Source organism: Protopterus annectens, chromosome 1.part0 (assembly GCF_019279795.1).
Source record: "Protopterus annectens isolate FY-2018-M chromosome 1.part0, PAN1.0, whole genome shotgun sequence".
NCBI classification, from domain to species: Eukaryota; Metazoa; Chordata; order Ceratodontiformes; family Protopteridae; genus Protopterus; species Protopterus annectens.
Window position 1 is genome coordinate 1,872,154,957 of NC_056725.1, and position 22,142 is coordinate 1,872,177,098.

Sequence of the window (22,142 nt, forward strand, 5' to 3'; positions counted from 1 at the left end):
TTTTGTACCTACCATAAATGTAGATGTTCGAAGATCCACATTGCTGCAGTCTGATTTACCCTCCCTCCTTCCCCTCTGTAGTTAGAGGCGGTTGTGTGGGTTGGGTTGTAAATAGGGTGTATATTGTATATATTGTACATATTGTACATATTTTTAGTGCTAGGATGGTTGGTTGTTGGTTTGCTGTCTTTTGGTTTTGGCCTTTATTTCTAGGGTCTTCTGACATCTGGGGCAAGAAAAGACTGAGGATATGACGTCGGTCATGCGCATTTGTACCCTGACGTCCTGATGTCAGTCAAATGCGCCTTGACCGACGTCAGCCTTATACTTTGATATTCGGGCCGACCGAGGACAGCGGACTACCCAAGTGTAAGGACTGCAGCAATGTGGATCTTCGAACATCTACATTTATGGTAGGTACAAAACTGTACTTTTTCAGGACAGTTATTCAGGTGAATACCTGGGACAAAGAAAATATGAGTACTTATATTAATTGCGATAGTAGCTCCAATAGTGATAGAAGAGGATAAAAAAAGGAGAATGCTGGCAGATTTGTAGTATTAAGGGGCTACTGGCAAGTGAGCAGGATTACAGTGACACGCATTTATATTCCACATAAAAATGCTACAATGGAGTTGAAGAAAATTCTAGGAAAATAATCAGCTTTCAGCAGGGATTACTACTTATAGGTAGGAACTGGAATTTGATTTGCAGCAGTGAAAATGTATCTGGGGGGCCCAGAAGGAAAACTATAACAAAAGGAGAGTAGATTTTTGAAGAAATTCATGAAAATATTTGGCATGGAAGATATGAATCCGGTAGTACGAGTTCAGAGTGAATTTATATATTTCAGAAGATACAAAAACTAGGCTAGGCTAGACAGAACTTACATTTCACAGGAACATATTAATTTAATTGAAAGGTTTGATGCACATCCAATAACTATTTCAGATCACTCACCAATAACTAAAATAAAAATGCATGGTAATAAAAATGAGCCACTGGTGCTTTTCCATCTGTTGAAGAGAGAGGAATTTAAGGAATGGGGTAGTGGACATTCTTCAGAAGTCATTAGAAAAGATAGAAATTTCTTTTGAAAATATAGCTAAGAAGCGGGATAAAATTAACTGGAATTTAAAAATAGGATGGAAATAAAAGAAAGAGATGCAACAAGAATTATTTAGAGGGACTGACAAATGTTAAAGTATTGCAGAATAGGGGAATCTCACAAAACAAGAGGAGCAACTGCAGAATGCTAAACAGAAAATAATGGATTAAATCCACAATATGTATGAGTTTAGAAATATTTCTGTTAAGCAAATGTTTTTGATAAGGCTACAGCACTAAATCTTTTAGCACAATTCAGGCAACAGAAAGAAAGGGTTGTCACCAAGCATAGGGAGCCTATAACAAGGAAAATAAGAGATCCGGTAGAAGTACTAGAAATATTTTGGAAATTTTATGAAAGTCTGTATAAAGCAAAAAAATATGGAAATCAAGAAAAAAGGTACAAATGGAAATGTTCATGAATAACTAAACATGCCAAGGTTACAGGTAGATGATGCTCAATTACAGACGAGATAAAAATGGTGATCCATAACCAATCAACAGAAAGTCCCCAGGAACAGATGGTATTCATGTGGAAGTCTGGAAGCTAGCAAGGAAAACAACTGATAAATATCTGGAAAGTTTAACAGTATTTTAAGAGGAGGAAAAGCAGCAACATACTGGAAGAAAGTGATGGTGGCTGTAATAACTAGAGAGGGTAAAGACCCATCAGATCCAGCTTCATACAGGCCCATTTCAATCCTACACTATAATTATAAAGTGTTTTATGTCTATAATGGCTAAAAGAATGGCACAGGTGATGCCAAAATTGATAGATATGGATCAATGTGATTTTGTGGAGGTAAGCATACATTTGACAAGATTAACAGAACACTGATGATCCAGAGGGAAGAAGGATGCAAGAAAATACTACAGTTGTTGGTGGGTCTTGATAAAGAGACAGCATTTGACAGAGTAAGCTGGGACTTTATGAGGAGGGGAATGGAAGCATTTGCATTCCCTGAAAAATTATAAAGTTCATTAGGAAGATATACGAGGGATCAAAGGCAAAAATGAAAGTGAGTGGGTTCCCCTCTGATCAATTCTTTTTATGCAAAGGTACCAGTCATGGATGTCCTCTTTCCCCTTTGTTACTTGCATTATATTTAGAACCACTGGCAAAGAGATTCAAAGATATAATTGGTCTGGTATTCAAGAAAAGTTGTCTCTATTTGCAAATGAAATTTTATACCCGATAAAAACAGAAAAGGACATTTCAGTGTTCTGGAACATTTGAGACCGTTTCAAATCTTTTCGGGATACAAAATTAATGATGCTAAAATAAAAGCAAAAGCTATAAATTATGTACCCACACACAAATTGGTTCAGCAACATCCATATTTATGGGGAAATGACAAAACGAAATACTTAGAGGAGTTATGGGTTAAAAGGTTTCTGGAGTGGCAGCTAAGGATAGGCTAGAAGAGGCTAAACAAAAGATGATACATAACTGAGAAACTGGAAGCTCTGTTATATGGATAGCAAGACAGAAGCAGTCATTTATTTTCAGTCCCCTTAGTCCCCACCATAGGTCAGGCATATTTTTATCAACCAGTGGAGAAGCTGTGGATAGGAATTAATAAAGAGATTAAGGATTTTATCTTGGATGGGAAGTCAGCAAGAGTCAAGTGGGATAAGGTGATTCTTCCAATAGAACAAGGCAAGTTGGGATTACCTGGTTTGAAGGGATGATTCACAGCTACCCAGTTAAGACTTCTATGTATAGCACAAGCAGAAACCTAAGTGGAAATGGATGATGATGAAACAGAGGGAGGCTCAAGGCAAGGAAAGACTGGGATTTTGGATGCAGATCCTTGAGGAGAATAACCATACGGAATATTATATTCATAAAGTAGCAAAAGTATTCGAAGAACTAAACCAACACAGGAATGGAGAAAGATTCTGGCAATACGGTTGACTGCAATTAGGGACACATACAATATGAAAGAGGAGACCGTATTTTTTTGGAGAAAACTGGCAAAGGAACCAAGGTATTGGGAGCAAATAATTATAGAGGGAAAGGTAATAGATTGGGAAGAGGCCAAGAATTTATTTGGACTGTAGGCTAGGGTGCCTTCCTCATCAAGGACTGATGTGAGAGTTTAGGCAAACAGAAAGAAATAGGGGTATCCTAAAGCAAAAGACCAGCAATGGCAGACTTTTTAGTAGAATCCAAAACAGAAGCTGCTGTTAAAAAAAGAATAATTAATGTAGCATACAAAATATTGCATGATAAATATAAGAATTAATCAGAGGAGGTTAGAAAGGATTCATAGGTTCATAGTTTAGTACTAAGCTAACTGCCCTTGCGAGCCATTTTAAGCCTAGCCAATTATCCATTGTGAGACTCAAACCCTGCAGCTTGTGTTTGTAAGGCAAACACCTTAGCCATTAAGCAACCCTCCCAACCCATTAGGAAAAGAGACTGGATAAGCAATTCAGTAAGAAAAAATGGGGGGGGGGGTATATGCATGTCTTCCAAAAATGCAACAAAGTCTAGAAGATTAAGGACCTTTGCTTGGAAGTCTTTACATAGGTAGTTTTAAACCCCAAGTAGACTTGAAAGATTTTTTTCTCAGGTAGACCGCAAATGTCGGTGGTGTCATGGGGAAGAAAGATGGTTATTTATTTATTAATTTACATTTGTTGACCGGGAGAGTCCGACTAGACACAGGTCCGTTTTCAGTGGAGGCCCGGGGAGAAAAGCTCCACATTAAGTATTATTTGCATTACACAGTTAAAAAACATAGCATTTAAATATAGACATTAGTCCAGTTAAGGACGCAAGACAAGAAGAAAACAGATGTAAAACAGCTGTAGAACATAGTACAATTTTAAAATATGGTGACATATACTAAACATGGTTACAAATGTAGTTGAGATTCATCAGTGAACAATTGATACAATCTGTTTTTTGAAGTACATAACAGCCATTAGCAGTTGTTGCTACAAGACGTTAGTATTACGTGGTAGGTAGCTGGGAACTTGAGTAGCCAAGCTTGCTAAGGGGCTGAGAGGGGGAGTGGATGGTATTGGGGGAGGGTTTGCAAGGGCATATCTGGCAAGTTTTGAAGTGTGATTTTAGTAAGGATTTAAAGTGGGTGCAAAAAAGTTGTAGAGGTAACTGAGGATGGGAGGGAGTTCCAGAGTTTGGCTATAGTGCAGGAGAATAATGCTTCTCCAACAGAGTTAATGGCTCTTGTGACCTGTAGGAGGTTTGTGTGGCTGGATCTTAGTGGTCTCGTGGTTATGTAGGGTTGGAGTAGATTCTGGAGGGATGGGACTTTTAGTGGTTGGTTTATTAGTTTGTGAGCAAGTTGGTACCATTGAAGGAAGTGGGGGAGCTCTAGCCAGCCCAGTTCTGCTAGTGAGAGAGAGTAGGAAGCCCCTGTGGCGAATTTGGCAGTTTTGTTGTAGCAGGTTTCAAGCTTATTTAGATCACATTGTCTAAGGTTAGTAAATATTGGACAGGTGTAGAGTGAGGTAGAGATAAGATGAGAATTGATGTAATTGGGAAAATATTTTCTGGGAGTGTAATGAATTGGCAGACTTTAAAGATTCCCCGCAGCCTACTGTGTCAATAATAATGGGTGGCCAAACTGGTTTAACTAAGGAAAAAAAAAAAGATTTTTTGAGCTATGATACAGAATTGGAATTGCCTAGACATAGTAAGGCCTTGCTGAGTCTAATTATGGTGGCTGTCAAAAAAAACAATTACTAGAAAATGGAAATCAAAGTCTAAACCATCTGTACTAGTAGTAGTGACTATAGTAATGGAGATAAAATAAATGGAACTGGGATCTTTAGAAAAGGGTAGGAGCAGATTGCACAGAAAAAAATTAGAAGTGTGGGAACAATATATACAGAGCAGGAATAAGGTTTAAAAGAAGGCAGGATTTGAAGGAGCTATGTAATGTTCGACAGACAATGAATGGACAGATAAGTGATGTACAATGTTTGCAACTAAAATGTCAATATGGTTTATGATGTACAATGTTTGAAACTAAAATTGTCAATATGTTTTTTGTTTAAAAAAAAAAAAAAGGCAGCAAGTGTTTTCCTTTCTTGCTCACTTTTTTTTTTTGCAGTTTCGCCTACTCAAGATCCAAAAAAAGACAATAGTCAGTGTGGAACATGAAGAAATGATACCTTAAAGTTGTCTGCAAAATTGCAGTGCTTTAGCTAAGCATGAAAGTCTCCGGCTATGCTGTACTAAGTAGCATGAGCAGCTCAATCCAGTGTGCTTAACAAGAGAGTCCTGTGGATAGCACAGACATATTAGCCACGGTCACCTGTGTTTCCAATTCCCTTAAAACAAGGTAACGCATTACAATGCCATTACACAAGAGTGGCTCAGCTATGGAGTCTGGTAAATATTGACTTAGTCTAACTAACCTCATATATAAAAGCTATGTAATCATTTTATTTTACATTTGTTTACCGGGCTAGTCCAACTGGATACATGTCCATTTTCAGTAGAGGCCCGGGGAGTTAAGCTCCAAGCTAGGGCAACAAAATTAACACATCATCATCTAAGGATATATGAGCTAGATAAAAACTATTAACAGTATGTATAACAGGTTATCACAGTAAAATGTACGGTGCAGAATACATGCATAACAAAGGATGCAAGTACAATCTAAATTGACAGTGCAGAATACAGGCATAATAAAGGCATGTAAACACAATCAAGGTAGTCAAGAGATAATTAGTAACAGTTTAAAAAAGGAAGGAGTTGCTTTTAATGATTAGATGTTTTAGGAAGAGTAGAGTATATAGAGACAGTTAGACTAGTCAGGTTTAGGGCATGGGCATAACCAGTGTGTTTTGAGGAATACTTTCAATTTGTTTTTGGAACAGGATAGTGAGGGAAGTGTGGAGAGTTCATTTGGAAGGAGGTTCCAGGCTTTTCCAACTATATTAGAAAAAAAGGAGTCACCAGCTTTATTGTTTGTTTTAGTAGTATGTACTAGAAGTTTCTGAGAAGACCTTAAAGATTGCAGGTTTTTATAGGGAGTGATTAAGTGTGGAGAGAATAGGTGTTTTGGAAGGTTTGTAAAGAGTGTTGTGGGCTATAGTTAGCTGATGGAATTTAATTAGATTTTGTAGTTCAAGCCATCCTAGCTGCTTTAAATTAAGGCCGTGATGGGTTCTAAATGGGTTTCCTGTTGCAAATCTAGCAATATTATTGTAGGACATTTCCAATTTGTTAAGATTATTTTTAGATAGGTTAATAAAAATAGGTGAGGTGTAAAGAAGAGAAGAGATTAGATGGGTGTGTGCTATAGTGGTTCGAGCTGAAGGTAGGAGAAAGGATTTTATCCTATAGAGAGAGCCTAGCTTTTTGTTTACAGTTTTTATAGTATTGTTAATATGGATGTCAAAGTTCAGATTATTGTCAATGGTGACTCCTAATAGTTTGGTGGATGGTACAGGGGATATAATGGTTTTATTGGTAGAGTTAACTGAGAAATCCAATGGAGGGGATTTCTTAGTAGGAGAGAAAAGGAGGAGTTTAGTCTTTTTGGGGTTTAGGAGAAGGCATCTGTGTGTGAACCATTGCTCAACTGTGTTAAATAATTGTTGGGTAAGATAGAGAAGTTCAGAAGGGGAGGGGGCTGAGCATATCAGTGTAGAGTCATCTGCATATTGTATGCATGTAGCCTGGGGGATGGCAAGGTGAAGGTCATTGATGAATACGGAAAAAAGTAGAGATCCAAGGATGTACCCGAGGGACTCCAAGGTTGACGGGTAGGTGAGTAGAGAGAGACTTGTGCCATAGTACAGCCTGTTGTCTTTTATCCAGGTAGGACTGGAACCACTTTATGGAGGATGTATCCAGTGACAGGGATTTCAGTATAATGATGAGAATTTGGTGATTTACCATGTCAAAAGCTTTAGACAGGTCAATGAATAGAGCAGAAGAGAGTTTGTTAAGGTTGCGGTTGTTGTTAACATAATCTGTGAAGGAAAGAAGGGCAGTAGTAGTGCTATGTGAGGGTCTAAAACCATGATGACAGTTGGCTAGTAGGTTATGTATTAGATGGTTAAGTAATTGTCTGTAAATGCATTTTTTCATGACCTTTGCCAGAGGTGAGAGGAGGGCAATAGGGCGGTAATTGGAGAGTTCAGTGGATTGTCGTCCTTTGTGGAGGGGGATAATATGGGATATTTTCCATAAACTGGGAATATGACTTTCAGTAATAGTTCTATTGAGCAGGATAGAAATGGGATAGGCAATAGCTTTGGTGGATTGTTGTAGGAATTCAGCAGGTAGTTGGTCTGCTGAGGGGGAGCATGGTTTCAGTTTCTGTAGAAGGGTTAAAATATATGATGTTAGGATGGGTTGAAAATGAAAAGTAGGGGGTAAGGTTGATTCTTTGGAAGGTAGAGTGAAGTTGTTAGGTGACCGTTGACTAGCTAATGTTTGTATAGCTTCAGTAAAAAATGTGTTAAAAGCATTAGCTATATTCATTGGTGATTTGTGTTCAGTATTTTGAGGGTTTGGAGTAGTGGATTGCCCTAGGTGGAGTAGTTGGTTGACACTAGACCAAAATTTCTGCGGCTTGTTTTGACTGGCTTGTTGGGGTTGGAGGTAGTAGTTTTTTTTTGTCAGATATTATAGCTTTCTTAGTTTAATTTCTTAGTTGTCTAAATGTTTGTTGGTCTACAGGGTTTTTTGTTTTCCTCCATTTTGACCAATGTTTGTTTCTAGCACTGATTTTATGTTTGATTTCCTTAGAAAGGGAGCATGTTTGGTTTTAGTTCTAACTAGTCTGGTTGGGGCATGGTGGTTGAGGATAGCAAGGAAGTTGGAGTTAAAATAACTAACGGCTTCATCTAAAGGTAGGTTTTGTAGGGGTGACCAGTTGCATGCTCTTAGTTCCATCTGGAAAAGTTCAGGGTTAAAGTATTTTTTAGACCTGATGTTTTTAATGGATATTGGGGAGGGCAAGTTGATTTTATGTCTGATGATATACGTAAGAGAGTGGTCACTTAAATCATCAGGAAGGGTTCCCTGAGTCATAGATGTGAGGATGATGGTTGATGAGGATCCAGTCTAGTAAGGTTGATTTTTGTTGGATTTATTTATCCTGGTGGGGGAGGTAATGGTTTGGGAATACCCATATAGGTTAATATGGTTTGAGGGGAGGCTGCTGCAGAAGCAGTTTCAGTCAATATTTGTGTCACCTAGGATAATGGTTTCTTGAGGCAGGTTATGGGAAAGCCAGTAAAGTATATTTCCATGGTTGCTATGTTATTACCAGGAGGTAGACATATGGGTTTTCTAGGTTGTCTGATATGTAAGACCCCACTCAGGAAAGGTTTTACATCCAGCCTGGATATCAAAGGGGGATCTAGAGGCAAGCAAGCTGAAACTGCTGAAAGGTGGACTTTCACAGAAGAGTAGGAAAGGCCATCCTTAATGAGTTCACACATATAAGCTAGGACTAGGGATGGGTCTGCCTGGCTGGGGTCCCTGTCCTTATGTAGACCCCATTTGGAGAATTTCTCCCACTTTGATAGATATGATTTCCTAGTAGCAGGTTTCCTGGCCTCCCTCAGGAGAGAAAGCATGTCCTCTGAGTAGTGGTGTCTGAAAGGGATTAGAAGTTTATCACCCAGACTGTTAGGCCTAACATCTATTGGTGAGGGTGAATTAAAGATCCCTTTTGTTGTGTGAGTTGGTCCACCTTGTAGGGTAACTTGTGCTGAGTGTCCTTGGCTAATGAGAGTAGTAGGGGGAACCAGTGTTGCCTTGGCCAGTAGGGAGTCACCAGCAAGATTTTTGGTTTGTCCTTCCTGATTTTCAGTAGGATCTTCTGAATTAGTGGGAAGAGTGGAAAAGCATATAGAAACACACCCTTCGAAGGAATGCTGAAAGCATCCACCCTCCAGGCAAGTGGAGAGTGATCCTTGGTGCAGAATTTGTTCAGTTGTCTGTTCTGGAGGGAAGCTAACAGATCCACTTCAGGTGTGCCCCATCGGTGGACAATGTCTAGAAAGGTCTCCCTGTTCAGCATCCACTTGTGCTATATACAGGATGTTCTGCTGAGAATATCAGTTTGTTTGTTGTCCTGAGAGGGGATGCATGAGGCCTGCAGGGTCAAGTTGTGCATGGAGGCCAAGTCCAAATTTGCAGAGTTATCCTGCAAAGGAGGTAAAGCTCTGGTCCCTCCTTGTTTGTTGAGATACCACATTATCTTGGTGTTGTCTCTGAATATTTGAAGGTGCCCTGGTTAGAGAATAAGAAGGAAAACATCCAGGCCCAGAAGAACTGCAGTCAGTTTCCTCACATTGATATGCTTCTTTTGAAGGGTAAGATTCCATGCCTCCTGTACCCTGAAACCTTTGCAGGTGGCTCCCTACCCTAGATCTGATGCATCTGTATGCCTAAGTTGGGTTGGGGAGGACATTTGAAGAGGTAGTCCCGGGTTGTGAAGGATTTGTTGAATCTACCACTTTAGTTCTGCTTTGAGGCAGGGCAAAATGGAATTTAGTTGTTCTAGGGAATGTTGGTGTTGTGACCACACGTTTTTCAGGTACCAATGGAACTTTCGCTTGTGCATTCTTGCTAAGGGAAGCATAGGGATGGTTGCTGCCATCAGCCCCAGGAGTTGCTTGAATTTGCTTGCAGACATTTGGGGAGTTAGTAAAAGGTTTTGGAAATGACTGGAGAGGGACAGCACTTTGCCCTGGGGAAGGAAAGCTCACATCAGGTCTGTCCTGATCCTGTAGCCCAGAAAGATTTTGCCTTGCTGTGGGAGTCAGGAGGATTTGTTTTGAGGGTGAAACTCAGGTTTTGTAGAAGGAAGCTGGAGAACCCGGGATGAGTTTTGAGGAAGTGTTCTGTTTCTGCTAGAAGGGGAATGTCATCTAGCTATGGATAGATTTGGTCTCCTTTTGTCCTGCAGTAAGCAATGGCTGGGGATAGACATTTTGTGAAGACCCTGGGTGCAGTAGACAAGCCAAAGGGCAAGGCTGTAAACTGAAAATGAGAGCAGGGTCCAGTAAAACTTAAGAATTTTCTGTTGGATGTTTTTTTGGGAATATGGAGATAAGCCTCCTTTAGATCTAGTGTGGCCATGTAGGCCTGGGCTGGTATTAAAGGGAGAAGAGTTTGAAGGGATAGCATTCTGAAAGATGGTACCTTTAGGAATTGGTTTAAAAATGATGGATCTAGTATTCATCTCCAAGGCCCATCTTTTTTGGTGACCAGAAAGAGTCTCGAGTAAAAATCCATTTCCTTCCTGCCCTGGAGGAACAGGTTCTTTTGTTCCTAATTTTTGGAGGTCTATTAGAATGGGAGAAGAGGTGAATTTTATTTTTGGGTGGAAAGGGCATGGGCCTTGGGATGGGTTTTTCCTTCCAAGAAAGGAAGTATCCATTTTGAATGATAGTCAGTACCCACTGGTCTGATGTGATTTGTTTCCAAAGTGGAGGCAGTGGTGTAGGCGGGCTGACCAAGGTAGATGAGCAAGGCAGTCAAGCATTGTTGTGTGCACTCCTATCCTGAAAAGGCTGTCTTGTAGTAGGTTGAGAGGAAGCAGGTCTGGAGAATGTTTGCCTCCTGGTTTCTCTCCTGTGCCTGGTAAGCGGAGGGGGTCAGGAGGAAGGAGTTCTCCCGACAAAAGGTTATGGTCTAATGAAGCGTACATAAATTTGGATTTGAAATCCTCAGGGAGTGGTTGTAGGCACAGCCGAGAGTATCTGTGGAGAACTGATGCAAAATTTGCAGACCTTGAAGAGGCCTCTGCAGCATCATAACTGCACTTGATAGAATGTCTAGCTACGTGAGAAGCCAGTGACAGTTCAGACGCTATGGCAGATTTGGTAGGGCAGTCAGGGGTGGCAGCCAAGAGAGTAGAGGCTTGTGAAACTAGGTCCAGGGCATATTTTACCTTGCGAGTTTGGTAATTGATAGCTTGGAAGGCCAGCGTGGAGGAGATGTACACTTTTTCCTGTCCATGCTTTTGCTATCCTTATCAGTGGGCAGAAGGGATGCAGAAGGAATCAGTCTGGACTGCTAGTCAGGTGAGAAAGCAATAAAGAATAGTTGTGTAAAATCTTACCATAACCATAGATGTCCTTCTCTTCCATGTTGCATTATTCTAGTTGTGGGATTTCCTGCCCTCAGGTAACTTGTACGTTGGCTCCTATACAAAAGTTTCAGCTTGGCTGTTGCAGCATGTGTGGAACGTCAGACGTAAGGCCACAAACCAGGGACCTTAAATGTGATGTCTACATGCACAATCCTCAGAACTTGAAGGCCAGCAGCCAGAAAAGAAAGTCCAGCAGGAGGAATGCCAGTGGGGACAGGTGTGTGCCCTTTGGTGTCCTTCAGTAGCTTAGGTAGATCAAGGAATTAGTTGGGACTAAAGGAGAAAGTATAGGGGGTAAGGGTGGATGGGAAGAAATACTGCAATGTGGAAGAGAAGGACATCTATGGTTATGGTAAGATTTTACATAAATATTATATTTCCTTCTATTCCTATGTTGCAGTATTCTAGTTGTGGGAGAGTACCACAGCTTAAATGCATGAAAGGGAGGTGGATGCTGAAGAGGATTCTACAAAGCCCTATAGGATGGTCCTGGCAAATCCTACCCTTGCTCTGGAAACTTTGTCCAGTTTGTAATGTTTGGTGAAAGTGTGGATAATGGACCATGTGGCTGCTTCCATGACGGATGCAGTGTCCAGACCTTTCAGGATGGTTTTCCAAGATTTTGGACTTTAAGTCTTCAGGTAGATTCTGAAGTCTCAGCCAGGGCTATCTCCTGATGACAGAAGCAGATGCTGCAGAGCGGGCAGATGCTTCTACAGCATTGTAGCTGCATGTGATTGCGTGCCGGGCTACTTCCTGAGCCAAGGACAGTTTGGAGGCAATGTCAGGCATAGAAGCCAGCATGGAGGAGGCTCGAGACACTAAGTCTAGAGCATATTTAGTCATGTGGGTCTGATAATTTATGGCTCTGAATGCCAAAGCTGGATGATGTGTATAACTTCTTTGCCATCCTATCCATATATTTGCTATCTTTAGCAGTGGGTAGGATGGAGGCAGAAGACAGCAGTCTAGACTGTTTAAGAGGAGCAGTGGCAATAACAGCTCGGTCTGCCAAGGGAGGTTTAACTATAAATTTATGCTCCTCTGGCACTTTATAGAACTGGTTAGGGTGCTTGGGGCAGGAGGTTGAGAGTCTGGGGCCTAAGAAGCTGAATTAAAAGCATCCAAGCAAGCAGGAAGCACCGGAGGGACAGCTGAGGGGGAGGGTGATTCCACTTGAAGCAGCTCAAAGTACCTCTTTTGGGTGTCAGTCATTTGGGAAATATCCCATTTGAAGTAATCTTTCATCTTGGTGATGGTCTCACCAAAGTTAATATACTCAGGGGAAGAATCTCCTTCCACAGATTCCTCATCAGGAGAATAATACTCCTGGGGAGAAGCAATCTGAGATGTATATGAAACGGAGTCCTCTGAGGAAGAAAAGGAAGAATCATGCTCTTCTCCCTAACTTGAGAGGTCATGGGAGGGAAGAAGCAGGCCTAGGGTTCAATAAAGGCAGAGTAGAGGGGGGTGAGGCTGAAGGCCTAATGGCTATGAAGGCCTGCATGAGAGAGGAAGTGAAAGCCTGCCAATCTGGTATGGTTTCTGGAGAAGAGGACGTAGGCTTTGTTTTTTGTTTCTTTTTGATCAGGGTGGAGATAGGAAACGGCCTGGCATCAGATTTTGAAGACATTTCCAAAGTCTGGATCCTGGTCAGAGGTACCACAGAAACTGGTTCCCCCTCGACATCGACGGTAGTCTGTGTGTGGGCAAGCTCCGAGGATATGCCGGTTGTCGGCTGTGCAACTGCTTTCTCAAGGGTCGTCGCTGAAGTTGACAGATTCGCTGAGCACTCAACTCCTAGATCGGCAGTTGGAAGCGTTGGAAAGCGGAGCAGCAGGCGAGGAAGGCCTAGGAGTCTTGGCCTTCTTTCGCGGAGGTTTGGGTTCGGCCTCCGATGTGGGATCCATTCTAAGGGCTAACCATTTTAGGCGTTGGTTTTCTAGGTAAAGGTTTAAAGTGGCCAGATGGCTGCGTAGGATCTTTGGCACAAATGATTGACAAATTGAGCAGGAGGAATGGTTGTCCTCCCGGCCTAAGCAAAATCCACACCTATCATCGGCGTCTTTATGGGGTATCTGGCACCCGCATTGGCACTTTCTCTATTTACCCAACGCACTGGAATATTGGAGGGAGAAGAGGTTGTAGGCCTAAGAGACATAAAAGCCTGCATCAATGAATTAGTAAACAATTGCCAGTCTGGGACTCCTTCAGGGCTAACAGTCAAGTGTTTGTTTTTTTGTTTTCGCTTAGAAGGCATAGGTCTGGGAGAAGGCCTGGGCTTCGGGAAATGGTGTCTGTTATCCGTTTCTGGTCCCCTCTCAACATCGGAAGGGACCTACGTCTGTGGAGTCTCCGAGGATGCGCAGGCCATAACTTCTGAAGCGGCTTCCTCAGTGGGAGCCAAAGTTGACAGTTCAATCCAACGTTCCTCAGCCCCTAGATCGGAAGCTGGCAGGATGTCCGATGGTAGAGACAACGGAGGTAAGCCTGGAAACTTTGTCTTTTTTCCATGGTGGTTCAGTCGGAACAGCCGATTCGGAATCCATCCTGAGCACAAGCTTTTTAAGACATTGGTTCTCTAAATATAAACCAAGGGCGGTCCGATGGCTATGAAGGGTCTTTGGAACAAAAGAGTGACAAATGCAACAAGCAGTATGGTAGTGTTCCTTCCCTAGACTAAAGACGCAATGGTCATGCATATCCTTTATGCAGTATCTGACACCCGGAACAGCATTTGCCGCCTTTAGCTGACATTGGCTACCGATAACTACAGCTAACCAAGCTCAAGCAAAGAAACGGAAACTTTCCCCAACGGAGTACTTAGCTTTTTTAGAAGTCTTCGAGTGTAGGAACTAAGCGATCGATGTGATGTTGTCTGCAGCTGAAATGTTCTGAGGTCTGTGTGTGCAGACATCATATTTAAGGTCCCTGGTTTATGGCCCTGTGTGAGACGTCCAACGCACCTGCAGCAACCAGGCTTAAGCTTTTGTATAGGAGCAGACATTCGGGTCACCTGAGGTGGAGAATCCCACACTTAGAATTCTGCAACACAGGAAAAGGAGGACATCAGCTGTTATTAAAAAAAACATTAGTCCTCAGAATTTGTCATACACTTTATACCAGTCAAGTCATGAAAACAGTCCATTCACAATGCAGACATTTAAGAGTGTGTTTAAGAACCTACAAATTTGCAAGTCTTTCTTCTATTGAAATGACAACTAGTTATTAAGGACTGTTGTGGCTCAGGCAAAGGAAAAAGCATTGAACATGTTAAGATATGTATACAAATGGGGATGAGGAGGATAGACTTTAAATCTGAATAAATCAGGTATCTGACTGGAGAGATTACTTCAGTAGAAAGCCATCTACTCTACCCAAATGAAGAAAAGGTAGAAGTGCAGTACAGACAACTTGCTGCACAACTATCAGCAAGTGAAATGCAAACAGTTTACTGACTGGTAGCCTGATGATCACCCATCAAATTCTGAAATGAAAGTAAATGAGTGATCTTGCTGTTTGCTACCATGGCCAGTGTCACTGCAACCAGAAAGTGTGCTTTTCACTTGCTTTACTGCTATTATATTGCTCAAGTATGTGCCCATGCTGTTCAGTTTTTTTTTTTTTTTTTTGGAATAGTTATTTATGACTCACAAAAGTGGTAGTCTTAAGCTGTGCTACTGGTACTAATATAAATGTTTACTGGTCTAGCTGCTAAGAGGAAAACGAATACAGCAATCTGATAAAATGCTGTGTACCAACTGAGTCACAGCACAGGGATGTAATTCATAATTCAGTATTACTTTCCAGCTGAGGAGTTAGTAAAATAAAATGTGAATATCTGACTTGCAACAAATGCCTACTGTTGCAGAAACACAGTAGTGATTTAATTAATAAATCAGTAAATATTTATATTTACTATTTATAGCATCAAAAAATAACAGAGCTGCCTATCAAAAGCAAAGTCATATTCAACTACACACACACACACGACAGTCCCATACACAATGGCTAAATGGAACTAATGTCTTCAATGGACTGGACATTAGTAGACTTCTTTTCATATTCATAAGAATGGGAGTTACTGCCTTAGCGAAAATAGTAAATGCACATACTTGAAGGGGCAAAGATGCAGACTGAACTCACTAATCAATTCCTTGGGTATGATGAGGTCCATATTGGGACTGAATGACACAGCGATAACAGCAAATGCTAACAAACTTGTCTAGAAAGTCTGCTGTATCCACTGCCACACACAAGAAGGAAGAGAGGGTACCACAGCTTTCAAAGGCTTGAATGGTGGTGAACTTAATGTCAGTAAAATAAAATGTTAATTTGTACAACAGTAAACATCCAAAGAAAAACTGCAGCTACATGATGACTTCGGCTCATGAATCAATAATTCCTTAAATGAGAGCTAGGCTACACTAGGACTGAAGGACACAGTAAACAGCAGAAGTTCAGAGATCTGTCTTGAAAATTCTGCTCATGTCAAATTCAATACAGTCTAACAATGAACTACAAACTTCAAAGGCCTGAGCTGTGAACACCTTTTTTTTTCTTTCTGCCCAGTTAAAAAAAAGTAATCAACCTTCCTCTTACAGTTGCATAATAATTTATCTAACAAATAATTTTTTAGACGATGTCTACAACACTAATCATTAGTCTTGGTGTAAAAGCCGCACAATACTGAGAAATATCCTCAGACCTAGAAGATAAAAGCCTGTTCATACCTAGCCTAGTATTCTATTGCCCTCGTCATCCTCTTTTGCAACGAGTGACTGACTACAATCCAGTCGCAAACAAAAAGGGGAAAATCAGAATACTCCTGCAGTCTGCAAAGCACATTTCTTAACTCTTCCTATAGCAGCAGGAAAAATGGTAATGCTACCATGTGAAAATGAAATGAACCTGCAGTGCAACTTCAAAAGCTAGCATCAACTTTTATGTAACATGAACATGTCTCACACATAGTGTTGCAGTAAAATTAGAAGACCAATGTAAAGTCTTACACATTTTTAATCTGTACTTTCCACCAGCACGCAAAAATCAACTGCCAATCATTAGTGGACCGCTGTGGCGACCCCTAACCGGGAAAAGCCGAAAGACACAACAACTTTCCACCTTCAACTCTTGTCCTACTACAGAGACAACTAACCCTCATTCAAGATATCCACAAGAGTTACCTATTCCTTTAGCACAACTTTCCCCTTCCAAATTCTCCATTCCAGCTTTTGAGCACACCATATCAGTTAATTTTCTGGTGCTGCTGCATGATGTGCTTACTTCTTGATCTTATGAGCATAGTCACAGCACCAAAATACAACAGCACCACAGTAGTGCTATTAATTGGTTTAGGCAATGCACCATTTTAAACTGGCTGCCACACAGTACCTTGCACTTACTGTAAGTGATGGGGTATTTCTGTGCACCAGGTCTATTCAAACCTGCACAAGAAGTAGGCTGGTTTATAAGATATGCACCTTACCTAGGAACCAAACTAGAAAACAAGTGCTATGAGGCAGCAGTGCTAATCACTACACTTCCTATGTAAGATGATGTGAACATTGGCTTTAGAGGATTGTCAATATTGTGACATCCCAGGACCATGTGCAAAACTGAGGGGAAAAAAGGTTATGGATAAATGTAAAATGAATATTTTGATGTGTACTACAGGTGAGATAGCAACAGGCTGATCAATATAAATAAGCTGACAGATGCAAATTATTTTAAGAGTGAAGCAAAAGCTCTGTAGTTGGGAAACAGTAGCTAATTTCATCGTGTCTGAACTACATCACCAATTTCTACTTACAACTCTCCACTGGGTTACTTTCCTGAAGGGTACCACTTTTACTAATAAGTTATAAAAATTGCAGTATTCTCTCCTTGTAATGCAGCATAACTAACATTTCATTTAGAGCTGTTCTACAGTAGCAGTTTGATGAAATGCTCCTGATTTAAAAACAAGACTTAAGCAGATACCATGAATTAAACATCATTCTTGCTACATAGGCAGCTAACTTTTCAAGCAGACCAAAACCTGCAGTACATTCGAGGAATATGTTATGGAAGGATTTGAGCCTATATGAAGTATGAAGCTGTAAAGGCTCAAGGCACCACTGCAAGTTTAAATGCAAAACTGTCTGACTGACACGCTTTGAATTGTCTAAATTTTTTATTATATTGTGTCTATTTATTGCAACTAGGCTGTGGCTGAAAAAGTGGCCAGTGGTCCAATCACAAAACAGCAAAACAAAAATCAAAGGCATTACAGTACAAAGAAAGCTAAACTACCATCAAACATTACTCTGCAGCTACATGCTAATTTCTGTAGTCTCCATCTGTAAATTTTGTGATTTAGACCAATTTACTTAATAACAATTACTTGTACTTTGACTACTTTAGTTCCAAACATGGCAGTTGCGCTTCAAGTCCGTCTCTGAAAGTGCCTTGTAGAATAATCCATAAACACAAATAAGCTGGTGGTGGTGGTGGTGGGGATCTCTGCCCAACAGTTATGCTTATGAAGTTTCTACTTCAGTGGAAAACTGCCAGTATCAGTACCATGTAACCATGATGTAAAACAGAAATAAAAAAAAAAATGCACACCACTCTGCATTTCTGGAAATCTACAACAGAATATTTCAAGAGATAATTTACATAATTACTTTAGAAAGTCTACAACATTTCACGACTGTATTAATGACTTAGGTCTTTGTTCCTCGTGGTGGCAAAGGAATAAACACAAAAATAATTTCTTTGGTACCTTTCTTAGTGGCAGCTACACAAATTCTAAAAAAGAAACTCAACTGGTACATATTTTAACTTCAATGATCGACACAGTTCTACAATACCAGATTGATTATTTAGATTTAGCTCATGTATTAATAAGAGCAGCATGCAAAATATAGTAAACTGTTACTCACAACATCTGTGATGTTAAGAATTTTCCTGGTCATTGCTTCTTTGTCATGGCTGGGGGTAGGGGTAAACCACAGTTTCTGGAATGTTTCATGTACTAATTTCTGTGAAACAAATAGAATAAACCACTTTTTATTATGCAGTTTAACACTGTTTCCACCTAACCTGCACTCAATTTAATCTTAACTCAGAAAACAAAATGCAAAACAAATACTGCATTACAGGGCTCAATAAAGTTGTTTAACAGCAAGGAATGGTCTGTGAGGATACTTCCACTGAAGATACTCCACAGGTTTGACTAAGTGAAGCAATTAAATATCGACTATAGACACTCAGAAGGTCATGTTATACCTGAAATCACACATGCTAAAGATCATTATTTTTCAATTCTTATGGGCAAATAGGGAAGTTAATGTGTCTGGCAATCCCTGCAACTATTAAAGTGTGCTACTTTCCACAGGGGGAACTGCAGCATTAAATGGTACAGCTTCATCTAGCAGCAGCAAAAAGCTACTATGCCAGTGCAAGAAATGAAATGAATACTGCAAGACCAATTTCCCAAGAAAATTATCAACTTTATACTACAATTATTTAACTAATGAGGAAATACATTTTAGGGATGCCCAATTTCAATAATTGGGAAACATGTTTATCCTAGTTAAGGAATGGCTTACAGTATTCTAACACACCAAACCAACAGAAGTGTCTCAGTTGTCCAGCATATTCAAGAATCACCTCCCTTCCCTAGTTTTTTGAACACACACACACACACACACACACACACACACACACACACACACACACACACACACACACACACACACACACACACACACACACACTGCATTCATCTACCAGTGTTTGTGGAAAACAGATTAGGATGGAAGTCATCACATCAGATGATCCTTGAAACATTGTAACACAGCTCAATCAAAATCAAAAGCTCTGAAGCTCAGGGAATACCACCCACATCTGTCAATGCACAGTATTCCTTACACCAGGGTTGAAGTGCACAAACTCTAGGTAACTGTAGATATGAAAGTCCTCGCCATATGAGAAAGAAGACATCTGTTTTTTTTTTTTTTTAAATATACCAGCTCATCTGCCTGTGAAACCTGCTTTGGGGTAGTTTCACTCCTTTTAGGAGAAAGTCCTTGATACTTTAGAAGTTTCCAAAGCAAACTTAAAAAACAAAAAAAAACAAAAAACACATGAAATCTTGTGCCAGTTGGAAAAAGTCTAAGAATGCAGCTTTGGTACAAGGGTGGGATTAGGCACTGTCCATCTTAGGCTGAGATGATGACGAATATGGTCTTGACATCTACAGTCTCAGTTGCAGAGGCATTACCACCTTAGAGTGCTAGATTTGTGGGAGGATGCACAATATTTAAACCTGCTCACAAACAAGGCATTCAGCTTTCCCCTTTGCTAACAATGTAGTGTTGGCTCCAGAAGCCGTTAGGGTGGCTCTGGACTGAGAAGCAGCACTGCAGATTTGGCTGACAGTGTTTAGCCATGGGGCAGCCTTCAAAGGGGCTATGCCACAGATTTTGTCAGTAACCACCTTTAAGTAGGTGTGCTGTGAATGCACATCTCCAATCTCGGTGTTACTGGACCTAGGGAAAATCCTTAGATTCCAAAAGGCTGGCCTCAGTTTTTTGTGTTGCTTCCTAGGGTGCTTCTCCAAGTGCTTATGCTTCAACAAGTGCCAACGTGAAATTCTGGCAGATGCCAGAATATAATGTGATCAAGCATACAGCTTCCTTTTAGCAAGACAACCCTGGAGAAGACTATGCATGACACCAGACCGCCTTACTGTTAAAACTAGCACAATGTGGACAAGTGATAATATTGTGCTGCAAGCATAGACAAATGAAACAGGAATGAAAATGCGTGTGTGGGATTTGCTTCCTGCAGTCAAAGCAATTATTAACATGTTCAGAGGCATTATTACACAGCTATAAAATCCAAAATCACTAACAAGGCAATTAAAAGATTTTTCCAGTGGAGCACTTGCTGAAATCCCTGCCAGGAGGATGACACATTGGACTGACAAAGCAATTAAAACCATGCACTTTTGGAAATTCTGCAAGAAAAATATGAAGACGGCACTGGCTGATATCCCTTGATGTACCACCAATGTCTCATCATCAGAGGGAGGCAGTCAGCTGAAGGTTTAAACAGCCTTGGTTTCCATGGAACTATTTGCGGTAGCATTGACTGGTGTAATTTAATCAATGGTTCTTTTTACACACAAGGTCCTCTACTCTCGTTTTTTTTGGACTCGTACAGTTTTTATTCTACTAATATCCTAAGCATGGGGGGTATGTCACCAAGAAGGAATAATAGTAAGCCCTGGGAGTCATGTCAGATAGCTGAATGTCTGCCTGGTAATGTAATTCCACACGTAATTAATCATACGGCAGCAGTGATCCTTACTAAGATCATCACATTTTCCAAGTGAAAAATATGGAACTTGTGCTCTTACTGGAACTGAGCAAGGAGACTACTTTAAACCTCATTAGCTTTATCTGGGCAACAGCAGAAAGAAATGAAATATAAGACTCGAGCTACCTACTTGAAAACTGCGTTTGTCCACCCCCACCCATTCCCTTACTGACTAGTTAACAAGAGTTTCAATGTTTGGTACAGATGCCAACCAGGTATATCAATACAGGTAGGCTCTAACACAGAAAACAATAACAAAAGAATATCATCATCAATATCACAATCTGCTGATTGCAAAAATGCTCTTACCAAGTAAATGCACTAAGGATATCATGGCTGCAGACATTTTACTTGTTAAAAATCCCCCAAATGCTCCAGATAACAAAATAAAAAGATAAGACAAAAATGCTGTGCTAGTCCAATGATACAAAACACTGGAACACAGATGTGATGGGAAATCTATAACTGAACACACACAACCATTACAAAACTATGCCAGCTTTTGGACACTGTGATCCTTTCATAAGGAACAGTAGGTTTATTCAGACTAACAGATCAAGCTGCTGCTGCACTTGTAAAAGGTCTGGAGGTTGGAGGTCCAATAAAATATACTGTACCACTTCTGTGCTCCAGGGTCCCCATATAGAAATGCAATGTCTAATAAGGTTCTTAGTACAGTCTTCTCATCGGGTACTTGATTACAACATAATCCAGTTCTTAATCCCTGGGATATGTTCACGCCCTGCCCTGCTGGCCACTTGCTACAGGCTTACTGCTTAATTAGATTATTTCCACTGCATAAGTATTTCTAGGCAAAGACTGGCATAATGATGACCCATCATTAGGAGGATCATTCTCCTTCATTAAGGCATGAATTTGCAGGACTGATATATATATATATATATATATATATATATAGACTGTGTGTGTTTGTGTGTGTGTTTGTGTGTGGGGGGCACTGTAGACATAAAACAGCTATTTAAAATGGACATTTTCTGCTGCCTACCTTTTCGGAAGCACATGTGCACATGACAAAGTGTGACAATGTGCTCCGTACTATATGCTCTCTGAACAACCTTAGAAATGAGCTGAAGTGCAGGATTCCACTGGTCTCCAAATGCAGCACTTTGTTTTCATAAGTTCCTCTCAAGATGACACAGCAAGATGCAGGACAATGAAACCTGATCCAAAAATCCCTCCTTACACAGCTGCCCAGGATGCAGTCCCTGGCGCAACTGCACTGTAGGTGGACACTGTTCTTCAACCAACTGTCTTGTAATTCATTTGACTTGGAGAATACTCTCTTGCCTTCAACTACTCACTGGATAATCCTGGTAATGAGGCAGCCCACAGGCAATTCTAAGTATTTCATCCCTCATACAAATATCAAAAGGCACTGCTTGAAGGGATGAACCTACATTGTCATCATCAAATACAGAAACTAAGTCAAACTGTAATTTAGAAGGTATTTAAAGGATGGAAAATGAGAGAGAGAATTCACATGATGGAAGTCTTACTGTGACCCTCTGCTGTAAAAAAGTAGTAGGGCATTTCTGTTATGTT

At 40.6% G+C, this 22,142-nt stretch overlaps 2 protein-coding genes across 3 annotated transcripts in view; one reads left to right on the top strand and one right to left on the bottom strand.

The window, feature by feature from the left end:
• NIPBL (NIPBL cohesin loading factor) overlaps positions 1–22,142 on the bottom strand; it is a 4,951,262-nt gene that overhangs the window by 1,446,609 nt on the left and 3,482,511 nt on the right. Inside the window, exon 30 of the mRNA XM_044076429.1 lies at positions 18,137–18,235. Within this exon, the coding sequence (XP_043932364.1) occupies positions 18,137–18,235 (99 nt within the window). The remainder of the gene's footprint in view (positions 1–18,136; positions 18,236–22,142) is intronic.
• The window catches only part of IST1 (IST1 factor associated with ESCRT-III), a 1,439,276-nt gene that overhangs the window by 765,120 nt on the left and 652,014 nt on the right, over positions 1–22,142 (top strand). The gene's annotated exons all lie outside the window — the stretch shown is intronic.